The sequence below is a fragment of the Carcharhinus amblyrhynchos genome, chromosome 5, assembly GCF_965287045.1.
Source record: "Carcharhinus amblyrhynchos chromosome 5, sCarAmb.v2.hapA, whole genome shotgun sequence".
In the NCBI taxonomy this organism is placed as follows: domain Eukaryota; kingdom Metazoa; phylum Chordata; class Chondrichthyes; order Carcharhiniformes; family Carcharhinidae; genus Carcharhinus; species Carcharhinus amblyrhynchos.
Genome location: NC_137328.1, coordinates 57,219,065 through 57,235,229, shown reverse-complemented (window position 1 = coordinate 57,235,229; position 16,165 = coordinate 57,219,065). Strand labels below are relative to the sequence as shown.

The 16,165-nt window shown below is 38.8% G+C and overlaps 1 protein-coding gene across 2 annotated transcripts in view; it reads right to left on the bottom strand.

Annotated features, from left to right (window-relative positions):
* The window catches only part of frmd3 (FERM domain containing 3), a 186,172-nt gene that overhangs the window by 65,980 nt on the left and 104,027 nt on the right, over window positions 1–16,165 (bottom strand). Inside the window, exons 5-8 of one of the 2 annotated variants that reach the window (XM_080189680.1) lie at window positions 10,159–10,256; window positions 5,903–6,026; window positions 4,577–4,664; window positions 1,816–1,914 (exon numbers count right to left, since the gene is read on the bottom strand). In XM_080189680.1, the coding sequence (XP_080045806.1) occupies window positions 1,816–1,914; window positions 4,577–4,664; window positions 5,903–6,026; window positions 10,159–10,256 (409 nt within the window). The remainder of the gene's footprint in view (window positions 1–1,815; window positions 1,915–4,576; window positions 4,665–5,902; window positions 6,027–10,158; window positions 10,257–16,165) is intronic. The other variant, XM_080189681.1, reaches the window with a different exon arrangement.

Sequence of the window (16,165 nt, the reverse complement as noted above, 5' to 3'; positions counted from 1 at the left end):
GGAGAAATTTGTGGAGCCGCCTCCTTTCAGCAAGTTATTTAATTGACTACAACCATTCACGACTGGATGTGGCAGGTATTGTCCTGTGAGGAGAGATTGAGTAGACCAAGTCTAAATTCTCTAGAATCTAAACAAATTGAGAATGATCTCATTTAACCATGGAAATTCTTAAGGGGATTGACAGGGAAATGATGAGAGAATATTTTCCCTGACAGGGAATTTCAAACCAGGGCTCACGGTCTCAGAATAAACAGCCTTCCAGATTAAAAGATAAAAAGGATAGTGCAGGAAGACGGAGGTGAGATAGAAGATCAGACATAGCCTTACTGTATGGTGCAGTAGGCACTAAGAGTGAAATGACTTACTCTTGCTCTTTTTAGTTATGTTCTTATGAATTTTCCACCTGAGAAAGCTGAGTGCAGAATTGTTGAGTATATTTTAGATTGAGATTGATAGCTTATTGTGCACTAAGGGAATCTAGGAATACAGAGATAAGGCAAGAAAGTGGTGTTCTTATAGGAGATCAGTCATGATCTTGCTGAAGGTAGAGCAGGCTCAAAGGCTGAATGGCTTAGTGCTGCTTCTATTTCTAATGTTTTACTACAAGGCTAAGGAAGTTGGACTTATTTTCTATGGCAAGCTGAACTTTTTAAACAGTCCAATCAAACTTCATTGCACTGATTTATTATTCTGAAGAATGGAAACAGAAATTTAAAAAAATAGGAATATGATGCAAAGTAAGACATGAGGTAATTGAAACAGATGAGTTCAGAAGGGAATGGGCATTTCTCAATAGAAATATGTGCAGCATGGTAGCATAATGTTTACAACCAGAATCTTGTGCCCTGTCCCACATGTCCATTTAAGGGCCTCTTCCTGGTGCTGCTGGTATGACCTAGTATAGAGAACACAACATGCAAACAAGTCCAGGGTTGCTTGCAGACTCCTGGGAGGGAGTTTCCTTGTTCAAAGTTATTCAGTGCCCAATCAAGGAACCTAGCATCAAGAAGGGGGGGCTTGCTGAGACTCATGCCCTTGCTGCCAACACCCCTCCCCATGACTACCATTCTGCGATCCCCTTGCCTGTCATCATTCACCTCTGGCCTGGGATCCAGTAATGCCCCTGGGCCTTGAGTTGCTGTCATACAGGCAACAGCCACCACTGCCATTCAAAGAGCTGCTGACTTCCTATTGGCCAGCAGCTCTCAGCAGGTGAGGCTTCCATTCCTGAAGTCCTTGATCCTACAGGAAGGCCCACTCCTGACCTATCAAGCACCTCAGTGTAACACAATGTGACAGTCCTTCTCAAATAGAGGTGAGCACAGAGCTCTCTGTGACTCACCAGCCAGCGGCCAAGACTCCCGCTGCCTCCACAAGATTCCATTCTATGTTACTGAGTTCATAATTGAGAGCCTCAACTAATAATTTAATAGAACACAGGCTTGAATCCAATAGCAGTTTGAGAATTTGAATTCAATTTATATGTAAAAAGATGGTTCATTAATTTCCTTCAAGTAAACTAGCTCCACAGACTCTTATCTGGAAATGGTCAGTTTTATCAAACTAGGTCAATACCGTCAAAGCTCATATTCTGAGAATGAAAAAGAACCAAGTTATCTGAGGGGGCAGGAAGATAATAGTAGATCAATGCTCTACAAAGCAATGAACTGACTATATATATTGGCCTTAAACTGCTGATAGAAATTTTTGTGTTTGCAGTGTAACCAAGGAAACAGCGCGAGTGAATTCTCATGTTCTGAAAATATGATGCATGTTTGATAAAATGTGCAACCTAAATTTTAAAGAGTAACTTACAGAGTGTTGGAAACATTGGCTGGGAATTTCCTCGGAGCTGCTCCCTCTCCGCCGCACTTCTGGTGAAGTTACGGCAGCCTGTTTGCACGTAAACACTGGCTGAGATTAGGAGTAAAGGGAAAGAGGGTTACGGATGGGAGATTACATTGGGTTTTAGTACTGTATTTATTGACACTGAGTGACCAGGTTAGTCATTAATTAAACAGTGTTAGCTATTTACTTTTGGTATGTGTCTATTTTTTAAACTTCAGGGTGAGAGAATTTAAAGATGTAAACAAGTTACTAATTGTTATGATGAGACCTAAGTGTTATATGTAATAATCCCAAGGATTCACTCAGAAAATGTTGTGGAAATCGAGACCTAAAACAGTAGGAGGGGTGTGACATAAAAATCTGAACAAAAGGGATAAAAGATTCAGAGAAATGTACACCAAAACAAAGCTGCTTGGGGAAAGAAACCGTAAAATTAGCTAGTAAAGGTTTTAAGATGGTGTCATGTAAATTGACAAGACTCATCAAGTGTTTGCATGGAAAGTAAGAAAAAATTGGGGTTCCAAAAACATTTTTAAAGAAGAGATTTGGATCCTTTATGGGAATGACTGGCAGAAATCTCTTTAAGGACCTTTAGTCACATAATTCATCACCTGGTAAAATAGTCACAAAACTTCCATTTGTATATTTAAATAACCTCCAGCACTAAATAGGCAGGCATAGGTGGTGCTCCCTACAGATGTACTTGAAATTTGCAAAAAGATGGGATTTGAACATTCATGGGGGAGCTCAATTTCTCCATCCCACCCCCATCAATTTTTCTGTTTGCTACTAGTTTCTTTAGGTCGGATAAGGTCAGGAAGCTGTTGAAAATTGGCCCTTATCTAGTATTGTGACTTGGTAGTTAAAATTATAGGGTAAGCATGATAATTAGCTTTACTTTGGAAAGAATCTTTAATACAGGACACATAAATGTAGTGAATGATAGTCTTTCTTGTTAATTACAGAGTCTAAGCTTAGGCAAAATGCTTATTGGATTTATGAGAAATGCCTCGGGATCACAATGGAATTAAGATAATGCTGTTTGTAAGGATGATTTTCTTTCTCATTCAGACATGAATGACATGAGATGTAAATCAATAGATTTTGATAAACAATAAATACAATAGCATTAAATGTTCAACCAAACAATATAAACTGGAACATTTCAATAAAAATACCCACTTATCTTTACTTTACCATTAGCCAAGTATTACCAGTATTATAAAAACCACTGAGCTTCTCTAATACTGTACATTAAAACTACATGCCGTATTCTCAAAATGATCTGACAACCTGAGCATTTGATGTAAAAGTAGATTTTAAAATCAATTATTTTGATCTTATTGAAGATTAAAGATCTTTTGAACACAATTAAACACTATGATTAATTGTCTACAATTTTCTTCATAATGTGGTAACATCTAAAAGGACTTGTAAGTACATTTATGACTTATTCCCTTTTATGGACCACGTTATTTATGTGGCTCACTAATATTGACATATGAACCAATATGTAGTTAGATTAACTGTCTTAGGGATTTATAAGACTAGTAATTGGCTCATGATTCGTAACTATTAATGTTTAGCAAAATGTTACTTATGACATGTACTTTATTTATATCTTACCTTAGCTTTATTTTCTTTGTTCATATATTAAAACTACTTATTTTCAGTACGTCTTACAAGTTAGATTTATTTCCTAATAATATTTTCACCAAAGGAACTGCTTGGCTGGAATTTTCCCATCATGTATTGGAACAAAACAGAGTGGAGCAAAAACAATGGCAGTGTCGGTCTGCCAGTTCCATTCACAACTTAAACGATTTTCCAGAGGACGGGGGCAATACTGGAAGTTGAGCAGCTTGAGGCCGTTAGGCAACTCATCAAGAGGTCACTTTTTGACCTGCCAGTATTTTCATGGGTGTAGGCAGCCATTCAAACCTCATTGTTATCACTAAGTAAAGAGTAATGCTGCTGCCAAAAGGACAATCAAAAATAAGCCACCACTCCATTTAATATTGTGGTTTCAAACATTCATAAGGATAAACATTCAACCTAAAGTACTACACATGCCGGAATTATTAAAAACAAACATGCTCAAAATTTTTATCAGAAGCAGCAGCATTTGTGCAGGGAGAAACAGAGTTAACAATTCAGGTCTTTCACCATTCACTGAAATGACAAGTTCTGAGAAAAGCTAATTGATCTGTTTCTTTCTCCACAGATTCTGCCTGACCTGATGAATGTTTGCAGCTTTCTCAGCTTTTTAAAATAAATGTTAATTTATCTATTCTATTAGTGTCTGTGTGATTTGACTGCAGCTGTTATTGTCAATGGTTCAATGAGTCAGTTTGTTTAAGTGCAACACCAAAAGCATTTAAAACATATAGAAGACCTTCCAAATGGCCCTACCAAAGACGAATTTGTAGAAATACAATGGAACTTTTCAGCAATATTTGATTTAACAGAGGAAATTATAAGCTATACTAATTCAGAGAAAAAATGTAAAATATTTCATTAAATACTGGTCAGTCACATTCAAAAGAGACATTATCATGGATAAATTAATCTATCGTTGACTTTTAGGTGCCTTGTGTTTACAGCATCTTCTTTCCATTTCAGATTTACAGCATTTGTACTTTTCCTTTTATTCCTCACTTTTTATAACATTATGATTTTCAGTCTATATATCTTGAATCATCTGCACACAGAGAAACAGCTCAGTTACCTTGCATGGATGGGGGTCAACACCATAGGTTTCCAATGTATGAGCTTTCTGCAGTAAATTCAGTTCTGCAACAGCTGCATTCTGTCCCCTAAAAGGATGATTAAATTGATCTATAATTATTAATATAAACTTGGAAAGTATTCATGTAGATGAATTGAAAAAGAATCAAGGATCACATACCGTAATATAATGAATTAAAATCTCATCTGGAGAGAAGAAGCAAACAAAGAAAAATCTGGCATTTATACAGCACATTTTACAACCTTCTGAAGTGCTTTACCGCCAATTAAGTATTTTCTAAATATAGCTGCTGTTTCAATAATAAAGATGTGCATTTATATAGCACCTTTCACAGCTAGTCTCACTCCCCCACCTGAATCCTGCAGATATTTTCCTTTCAGATAATTTTTATTTGAAAATCTCATTCAAATCTACCTCCATCACACTGTTACACGATGCATTTCAGATCTTAAATTTGTTCTTACATCTTTTGTTTTTTTCACTCTCACTCTGTAATCCTATTTCTATTTCCCAGTCTATATTTTACATTCTCTATATCATGAAAATATAATTCCCATTTTGAACTTCCCTGTTTGATTCCTTGGTATCTCAGTGAGCATTCTTCAATCTGATTGGTTGAAGAATGGTACTGGTGTTTGCCTTATTCACAGATTCCTTGTCGAGGGTGCTGCACTACTAAATATGCCAGATGTGTGAACATGTCTATTGACCATCCCATGAGAAGTCTGTAGACAGTTATCAGCAACGTGAATAGCCAAAACCAGTGCTTCATTAACAAGAGCAGTAATCTGGCCAGTGAACTTTCCGAATAACAATAGGACTGAAAATGCAGTGTATCTCAGTACTGCATTGAAGTTTAGCCAAACACTTATGCTCAAGTGTGTGGAGGCATACAAATCACTGGCTGGAAAAAGTATAGTGTAGTATTAATGTAACTGTATCTATAATGCTTAAATACAACATTGATTAGCATAGACATTATGAAAAAATATTCTTCTCAAGGAATTAAAGTATCAAATCTGTTGTATAGACACAAATTGTAAAAATGCTAGCTATTCGCTTGTGATGCTCTGCTGAGAGTAAGATTCTTTGCATGCACATGGCAGATCCATTAGTGAAAAAGCTACTTAAGAAATGTTTTTTGTTCAGTATCCTGGACATACAGCCAAAACCATATCACGGTCAATAAAGGTACTCAATTAAAATATGCCATAAAATGCTACAAATTCCCCATTTAGGATAATCCAGAACACAGAAACTGAGTTATCCGGGAAATGACCAAGACCCAAACGCGTTATGAAATACCTTAGTTCATTTTTATGAATCTGTTCCATTTTTCTTTCCAGTTTTTGTGTTTGCTTGGGAAACAACTTGATTTCACTCACATAACCCTCTGGGTGTTCATGTGGCTCATAATCACCCAACTCAGCTGCCAAGAGAGAAACATCTTTAAAAATATGAAGGACTATTCTGCAAATGAAATAATTGGAATGTTAATTATTAAATATTTCCAAGTGAAACTTATTTTCCAAAAAAAAGTACCATTTGTTAACTGAAAATTCATAAAACAATGAATTTCAGAATGCTGTTGAACCAATTATTTATGAACAGTCCATTTTCTTCATTTTTTTTGCAAACTACACTGACACTCCAGCAATAAACTTTACAATGCATTTATGAGCATTGTTTATAAATATTCTGCTAATTACTGGAATCAATTTTATTAGGCAATTGAAAACAAATGATCTGTTGCACAAAGTTTCTAGTATCAGCTATTAAACAACCCTGAGGCAGAATTCATCCCACCAATAACACTGAAATACATGCCAAATCAATTCTCTCATGATGGTTTCTAAATTGTAGTAGCCAGGAGAGTTAAGTTAAACTGCCTGCTACATCAAACGATAGTCATCATAGGTCTGGCCTCACACTCTGCTAGTTGTTGTTTATTTGCCCATTATTATCTAGACACAGCATATAATTTATTTCCATCTGTTCTCCATTTGATCCACAAAAGAGTCATTCAAAAGAAATGTATAACTTTTGTTTAAGTATTCAAGTCAATAGGAATGAAAATCTGGTAAGATGCATGACATGCAGCTGATAAGATAATGTTGTTGCTCTAAGTCAAAATTACCCTCTATTGAGAGCATCTGATCCCAATCTTCTATCCTCTTTCAATGCATCATTTCCAGCACTTCCTTAAGTGTAATCATCATTGTTCTTGAATTTCCTCCTTATTTGCAGCAAATTAAGCCTCACTTCTTCCCTGATACCCTGGCAAGTGCTCCAGTGACATTCTAAATTAATGTGGTATCCAAGTGAAATTGCCCGAAGTAATGGCAAGAGATTGAGAGAATAGCTGCCGAGTTTAAGAGTTAGGATACTGAATTGTCATCTTGAGTTTGAAGGGACACCCTGCCATACCAATGACCACAGACAGTTGGAAGAAACCTGATTTTCCTCCACGTTCCCCGATTTTCCTCCACGTTCCCTGATTTTCCTCCACGTTCCCTGATTTTCCTCCACGTTCCCTGATTTTCCTCCACGTTCCCCGATTTTCTTCTGTTCTGTCTGCGTATCAGGGTACCCTGCGCCAGATTTTGGCTACCAAAGCCAGTAGCTATGTCAGGAAATCTTCCATCCCCTGGGATGTGCCTTGACAAAATGTGCCCCACTACTCACAATAGCAAGAGTGAAACAGCTAAAAAAATAAAAACACCCATTGATTTGCCTGTTATATTTTACGCTCAATGTCACTTGAATTGGAAAGTACCGCAAGTGACCTTTGTGGGAATGCAGCACTTTTGCTACAATCTGCACCACATCACAGGAAAAATACACTTAGCACTACTAGTCTATGTTGTTTTTTATACTTCACAAAAGCACATCCCAGTCAAATTACTTCTTTTCACCCTGCTGCCATCTCACTATTCCCTTCTCCCTCAAATAATCATGAAATATGTTGAAACTTTGTATTAAACCATTCTATATGGCTGTACATTCCACACTCTCAGCACTTGCTGTGTAAAGAAATTCCTCCTAATTTCTTTGCTTGGTCTATTACTGGCTCTTATATCCCATTTCCACCCCCACAATTATTCTGAACACACCCACAAATGGAAACATTTTCTCCATAGCCATTCTGACATGTGGGGTGGGCGAGGGTTATGGTTTTAAATGTCTCAAAGGCAAATTAATCAATTACAGGCTGACTGGTTCAACTCCCCAGTGTTCAAAATTTAATGATTCCTCATTAACTGCCCTAGAGGCCAGTAACCCGTTAAACTGCATGAGAATGGGAAAATCAGACAGCAACCTCAGTCACTTTCTCTCTCTCACTTGGTGAGCTCTCCTCAGAAGGAGGTGAAAATTTCAATAGGAATCTGTTAAGGGCACAACAGAAGTCTTAATCAATGAGGTTACATTTCTGTTCCACATAAAAAACCTACCTCCATGTCTCCAACAAAACGTGCAGAGCAAAATATATTCCATAGCAATGTCTTTTTTTTGTTGTATGCAGTCAACTTACAGGGAGCAATGCTCAAGAAAAATGTTTCACCATAAAAAATTCCAATCCGAAGAAAAATAAAGCAAGCAGCATCTACTCACCTCAATGCATAATTTCTAGTTCAGTCAGATCATACCACAGATCTTTGTAAGTTTATAATCAGAGGTTTAAGAGGTTATATAGATGATCTGGAGGAGGGAACCAAGTGTAGGGTGTCGAAATTTGCTGATGACACCAAGATTGGGGGAATGGCAAATTGTGCGGAGGGTGTGGAGAGTCTGCAGAAGGATCTAGATAGGCTGGGCGAATGGGCCAGGAAATGGCAAATGGAATTTAATGTTGGCAAGTGTGAGGTGGTCCACTTTGGTAGGAAGAATGGTAGGAAGGACTATTACTTACGGGGCGAAAAACTGCAGCAGGCGGCGGTGCAGAGGGACCTCGGGGTTCTTGTGCATGAGTCGCAAAAACCCAGCTTGCAGGTGCAGCAGGTGGTCAGGAAGGCGAATGGGATGCTGGCCTTCATAGCGAGGGGGATTGAACATAAAAGTAGGGAGGTCTTGCTGCAGCTGTATAGGGCATTGGTGAGGCCGCAGCTGGAGTACTGTGTGCAGTTTTGGGCGCCGCACCCGCGCAAAGATATTTTGGCCTTGGAGGGAGTGCAGAGGAGGTTTACTAGGCTGATACCGGAGTTGAGGGGTTGAGCTATGAGGAGAAGCTGAATAAACTAGGCTTGTACTCGTTAGAATTTAGAAGAATGAGGGGAGATCTCATTGAGACGTATAAGATGATGAATGGGATGGATAGGATAGAGGTGGAGAGACTCTTCCCGCTCAAAAAAGACAGTAGGACTAGGGGGCACAGCCTCAAGATAAAGGGGAGGCGGTTTAGAACGGAGTTGAGGAGGAACTTCTTCACTCAAAGGGTGGTGAATCTCTAGAATTCTCTGCCCGTTGAAGTGGTGGAGGCTGCCTCGCTAAATATTTTTAAGACGCGGGTTGATGGGTTTTTGATAAGAGAGGGGATTAAGGGTTATGGGGAGAGGGCGGGAAAGTGGAACTGAGCAGCGACAGATCAGCCATGATCTTACTGAATGGCGGGGCAGGCTCGAAGGGCTGGATGGCCTACTCCTGCTCCTATTTCTTATATTCTTATGTTCTTATAATGAACTTTATAAAACCCTGGTTTGACCACAACTGGAGTAACGTATCCAATTCTGGGCACCGCACTTTAGAAAGCGAAGGCTTTAGAGAGGCTGTGACAAAGATTTACGAGAATGGTTTCAGGAAGGGGGGGGGGAGGACTTCAGTTTTGTATTTAGGCTGGAAAAGCTGGGGCTGTTCTCTTGAGAGAAAATGGAAAGGAAATTTGATAAAGGTGTTCAAAATCTTGAAAGATCTGGATAGAGAAAATGTTCTCAGTAACAGAAGATTCAAGGGTCAGAGATGACAGATTTAATGTGATTGACAAAAAAACCAAAGGTAATACGAGGAAAAACATTTTGATGCAGTGAGTGGTTGTGATCTGAAACTGCAATGCACACCAATTTAATCGTGGCTTTCAAAATGGAACTGGATAAGCATCTCAAGGGAAAAAGAATACATGGAATGGCAAAAGATAAGGACATTATAGTGGCAAGAACTCAATGGACCAAATGGATTTCTTCTATACTGAAACTATTTTATGAGTTTAATTGACTGGAGTACAATATTTATGTAATCTAAGTCCTTATGTTGACAATTTCTCTCTTTTTTTATACAGCTACATGTTGTACCTTCCTTGTAACAGTGGTAGCAGGTAGTGGTCAATCTGTAGTTCATTTGCTATTTCAGTGCTCAGCCTGTGCAAAATTCTATAAAGCTATGCTCAGTGTGTAAAAATGCTGACCATTGTTACATTAGAAAATAATGTAAAACAATAAGCTGACCCATTTCATTTTAGAACAAGGATTAACCTTATCAGTTGGATGATATTTGGTTTGCAAACAACTTTTTCAAGATAAGTTAATCCTAATAATGTGCTGAACTGGATCATATTGGGTTCAGGAACCTACCTTGTAAAGTATATGCACCCAAGGAAGCAGCATCTGACAACGAGCAAAGCAAGCGTCCATGAAATATGTCCCTTTTAATTTGAAGGTACAACAAATACCTATAAAACAACAAATTTAAATGAACAGCTGTTTCACAAAATGCTGACAGACCTGGCCTGATTTTAACATTACCTATTCCCCAGCACAACAGTTGAGTATCAATACAATGAGAGCCCCACTCAATCTAAAGCAGTCATTCAGCAAACCAGGGACATCCTAAAGAAAAGATTCTAATGCCTGGGCCAACCCAGTGTTATCCTCAAGTATAGCCCTGCGAGAGGCTTTAGATTTGTGATGGTCTGCTGCATACTGCACAACTATGCCATTTGAAAATTTCAAGTATTGCAGCCACCACAAGAACAAGCAGCACAGGAACAACTTGAAGAAAGGATTGAGGAAGAAGAGGATAATAATGAAGAGCATTGCTGTCAGTGATGGACGGCCACAAGTTGTGGGAGAGATTCTCCTAATTAAACCCTGTACCACAGTCCTAACATTTGGCTTACTCCTTCTAACTACTTTCTGAATGTTCTTCAGCACTATTACAACAAAGGTCCTTTTCTTAGATAACTACGAATATGAAGATCAGATACAATGCAAATAAAAACAAGATCAAGAAGTTTAATAACTTCTCCAGTTTTAAATCCTTTCGTGGAGTGTTGTCGTCACTGGCAAGGCCACCATTTAGTGCCCTTGGGAAGATGGTGGTGAACTGCTGCAGTCTATCTTATGTAGTTTCACCTATGTTGCTGTTAGGAAGATATTTTCAGGACTTGATCCAGTGACAGTGAAGGGACAATGATATAGCTCCAAGTCTGTATGGTGTGAGACTTGGAGGGGAATTTGCACATTCCCATACATTTGCTGTCCTTGTCCTTAAAGGTGATAGAGGTCGCAAGATTTCATGTTGCTACAGAGGAAGCCAGGAGAATTACTGCAGTGCATCTTATAGATGGTACACACTGGAAGTGGATGGAGTGCTGATCAAGCGAACTACTTTGTCCTGGAGAGTATCAAGCTTTTTGATTATTGTTGGAGCTACACTCATCCAGGCAAGTGGAAATTATTCCATCACATTCCTGATTTGTATCTTGTAGAGGGTAGGCAGAATTCAGAGAGACAGAAGGTGAGTTACTCACCACAGAACTCCCAGCCTCTGGCCTGTTCTTGTAGCCATTTTAAAAAACGCTGGCTACCATTGAATAGTACCAGGACACCCAATATTCATGCCCCTGATAAGGGGAGCTGCCAATTAATGTTGTGATTAATGCTGGCAGTCTACCTACTTCAGACCAATGAGATTCCTTGACTAGTTTCACCACTTACTTGCATCCAAATAATTGTGTGCACACTGTGTTGATTCTGGGCTCAAAAGGAGGTCCAGATGAACTTATAGAATTCAGAAAGATATATTGGTATAAGTGTCCTTATCACTGTTTGCCAAATCCTCCACTTACATTAAAGATTTCACATAGTCATGAAACCATTGATCTTTTGGTCCCTGTGTGAGAGATTATTACATTTAAGGTACAGGATGTTCCATTGTTTCTTACATTGGTTCCTGCCTAGTAACAAGGGAGGGACTCTCTGTGATTGTTTTGATAGATCACTTCAACTGTCAGTGCCTGGCTCTTCTTCAGACCGTCAGCTTCAGGGGTCTGCCAGCCAACAAGTTCCATACAACTAGGCTTCAACCTAAAGAAAGAGCTGCGGGAAGCAGATATTGTGTAAAGGTGCCCCTTTGGAGTGGCAGTGTTTTGATTGGTATGGTCATAGGTTTGAAAGTGTGCTTATACGCTACTGTACTTGGGAATCCTGGAAGACAAGATCAAAACCCTATGAGATGGACTATTTTTAAAGCTAATCAAGTGAGAGCAACTTTTAGAGAGATCTTCAAGTGGGATTAGGAACACTCATTAAAAAGACAAGGTTTCAGTGAGATTGGTTGACTCACAGTTGAACTAAGATCTGGATGATTTGTTGAGAAGCCATGGAATCCAATTTGGTTGCATCCATCATTTACTCTGTGGTCTGGTGTGTCTGACCACAGTTTGTCTGCCAATTCACATGCAACTCATACTTACCCTGAATGTTAAAGTTCAAGACAGATTTGGAAATCGTTTTATCTTCCTGGACCTGTATAGAACAGATTGTTTTTGTTTGTTCAAAACCCATGGAATCCTGTGGCTTTATTCCAAAAGCAGGCGTTTTGAATTTCAAACGTAACCTACTTTAAACAAAGTACCATTGTTTCCTGGATCTCCCCCAATGTCCCAGGGTCTGGCCAAGGATTGTAACTATATCTGTGTTTCATATCATTTCTAAATCATTTTTTTCAAAATCAAGATGCGAAAAAGACCCAAGATGTACCACTCTTCAAAATGTTGCAGTCCAAGCAACAGTTTGACCCATTATTTTATATCCAAAAAACAAACCTTCTGTTCATGCTACTACATTTCTCTATTTTGTATCATGTAAACAGAATGGATTTTCCACACAAAGAACATCCTAAGCTTCTTCTAATATCCAGCAATCCTCAGTGAAAAGTGGAGTGTGTGTGTGTGTGTGTGTGTGTGTGTGTGTGTGTGTGTGAGTGATTGTTTGTTTGTGGGGGTTGTGGGACACTGACCACAGATTCATGCTCTATTGTAAATAGCCCATTAGCATTCACTACTTAGCTTCAGACATTGAAAGTGGTCACTTAGACAAAGTCGTAAATAGTAGAAAACTGTTGACCAAAGCAAATTTGTTACATAGATTATTTCATTTGAATTTTAAGTCCTTCATTCCAACTCATGGCTGTACAGTACAAGCAAAATACATGTGCTGTCATTAACCCTGTGGTTTGTATACACTTAAGTTTTATATCCATTAAAATATTGGAAGTCAAATATTTCCACAATTTTTTTCAGCTCTCTTGCATTCCGTATTTTGATTCAGATTAGTTGACAGTTTGTTTGCTATGATTATGAAAATATCAATTACACAAAAATTCTCTGAAAAATGTGAATCAAGACACTTTGTAGACAAAGATGAATAAGAGCAAACTATCTAATATCATTATCATGGATCATGCCATTATTCATCATCTACACACAGCTACCTTGCCTAAGGTTCCAGTAATTTCAATATACCATGATTTCATCTATCCAAATATTACTCATCATCATAAAGTTATTTTCTCCAGAGTATTGTTTTGCTCCCTTATTTCAAGGAAATAGTGAGATTGCATAGTGGAACATTATTACATTATTGTTATGCCATAACAGAGAACCATCTAGTTCAAAGTTGAGAAATTGTAATTATATTAAAAGTGTGTAGGGCTAGATATACAGTTAAATGAGTATATGTACATTAAAGAGATGGAAATATTTCATTTGTCTCAGCTATCTACAGAAATTTGAACTTCGGCTGTATTGTGCCAATGCATTCATGTTAAATGGACAAAATAATTTTCCATTTACTTCAGTCATAGAGTCAGTCATACAGTGATAAATCCCAGTCTACTTCATATTCAATTCAATTATAATATGTGTTCAACATTTGTATGTGTGCAGAATGTAAGTTAATTGAATCATTGCTTTAATAGTGCAGCATCAAGCAAGAAGGGAAAACCATCACAAAGCAAAGCAAGGATATATAAAATCAATACCAAAAAGACAAGAAAATAAATAGAGCCTCTATAAACTTATTTTCTTTTTCTTTCTGGTCTCCAGTATCTGCTTCTCATTCTCTGGGATCAGTTGCACTTTTTTCCTTAATGCTATTTATGCTAGATCCCCACTTTTTTATTTGCTCCCCATCTGTTTATCTTTCTTAATATGTGCTTCTCTCTGGCCTGCTTGGCATCCTACTTTTCCATCAGTTTATTCCCACAACAACAAATGCTGCTGCCTGGATCCAAGAATCCACAACAACTTTACCACATTACCCAAGTGACATAGTAAGTAAGCACTTCAAAATCGACCTGACTAATTTTTATTAAAATATATATCTGACCAGAAATGACTTCATTTAGCAGAGTCTGCAGCAAAAAAAGCACTGCATGCACTTCAAGTATATAGCTAACCTCAGCATTTTGTCTCTGCATTTACTCAGCACAGAGAACATCTATTGTTCTGTTAGATGCTGCTAACAAATGAGAATTATCTCTCAAATGGGCAGTCCAATTCTATAAGTTATCAGTGAATGTGAGAAATGGAAGGACACAGTACATTTTAAATACTTAAATGTTTTGTAAGCTGAAAAATGTTGTATCTCTCAGGATAATCAAAGCAATATCAGAGTAGAGCCACAGCAATAATGCAACATATGCATTTGCTTTGGTGAAATGGGCTAAGATCTGGCAGGTGGTGTTTCATACTGAGAAGTGTGAAGTGATAACTTTTTGGGAAGAAGAATAAAAACATGGCAGACATTATAAACTAAATGGTACAATTTTAAAGAAGGTGCAGGAGCTCAGAGGCCCGAGAGTTCACATACACAAATCTCTTGACCATGATTGAACAAATTTATTGGCTTATTAAAAAAAACTTGTGGGACACTTCACTTGACTTTGGGCCCTATTTTAACATTTTGATTCTAAGTGCTGGACGGATTTGAAACTAGGAGTGTTTCAGATCCGACTTTTGGACCCATTCTCAGGTGCCCTCATACGCTCTCTGCCTGCAAAAATATCAGCAAGTCTAAATTGTGTTGCACAAGCCTGTGGGTGAGACTGATTGCGCCCAAAATCCTGCAGCTCCAATCGGCACCTCCAACTGCACATGTGCAGAGAAAAAAAGAATGCTGTTCTCCTGCCATATCACTTTGGGGCTGATGCCTCCCCCAGCCCCCAGAGACATTGCCCCACCTCCCCTCTCAACATTACTGACCCTCTTATTCCCCCAACCCCACCCCTCCCACCACCCAGGCCAATTGCGGGCCCCTTCCCCCTACCCCCCACTGATTTCAAGCAGAGTGGCAGTGGACACCCCCCTTTCCTCCCCAGTTGTCTCAGGCAGAGTGGCAGTAGACCCCCCCTTCCCCTCCACTGATCTCAGGCAGAGTGGCAGTGGACTCCCCCTCTTCCCCCCATCCCCCTCAACTGATCTCAAACAGAGAGCTGTCAGACGCTAGGCACCTATCTCCCCACTGACGGAACGCTTGAATCAGACTTAAATGGTGCATGTCTGTTTCACGCCAATTCTGGATGGGTGAAAGCAGTGGTAAAGGAGCAAGTACCGGTAAAGGTGGGTGTCCAGCCCATTAAATCAAATTAAATGCATGCAAATGCATTTGCTTTGAGCGCTGTCCCAATCACAGCCATTTTCGGGCCTTGGTAAAGGGGGAATCGGCACTGAGGTGGATGCGGATTGCACTACTCGCCTCATGACCAACTTTACCAAGTTTCTGCGCCCAAAAATGGGCACAACATGATGGTAAAATCGGGCCCATAGAGTATAAAAGCAAGGAAATTATGCCAGACACTTAGCAAACCAGATGGGAGATTTTTTTTTCTTACACAAATAGTTATGATCTGGAATGCACTCCCTGAAAGGGTAACGGAGGCAGACGCAATAGTAAATTACAAAATGGAATTGGATATATACATAAAAAATAAAAATTTGGATGGAAGAGCAGAAATGGCAACTGGATAACTCTTCTAAAGACCAGGTTCAGGTATGTTGGGCCAGTTGCCTTCTGAGCTATGAGATTCTATCATTCCATGCATTCAAGACAAGAGTTCCACCTAGATGTAAGTTTCTAACTATATGCATTATCATTTATTTTTGGAATTAGGGAGCGAGTGATGTCATGAATTAAATTGCATAAACAGCAATTTCTAAAGAAAGACAAAGTACCTAAAGAAGGGAACTTAAATAAGGGAACTTAAATAAGGGAAATTAGTAGTTAATCTTTGAAGAGGCATATAAATTGGCCAGAAAAACAACCAGATGTGAGGACTAGGAGTAGTTCAGAATTCAGC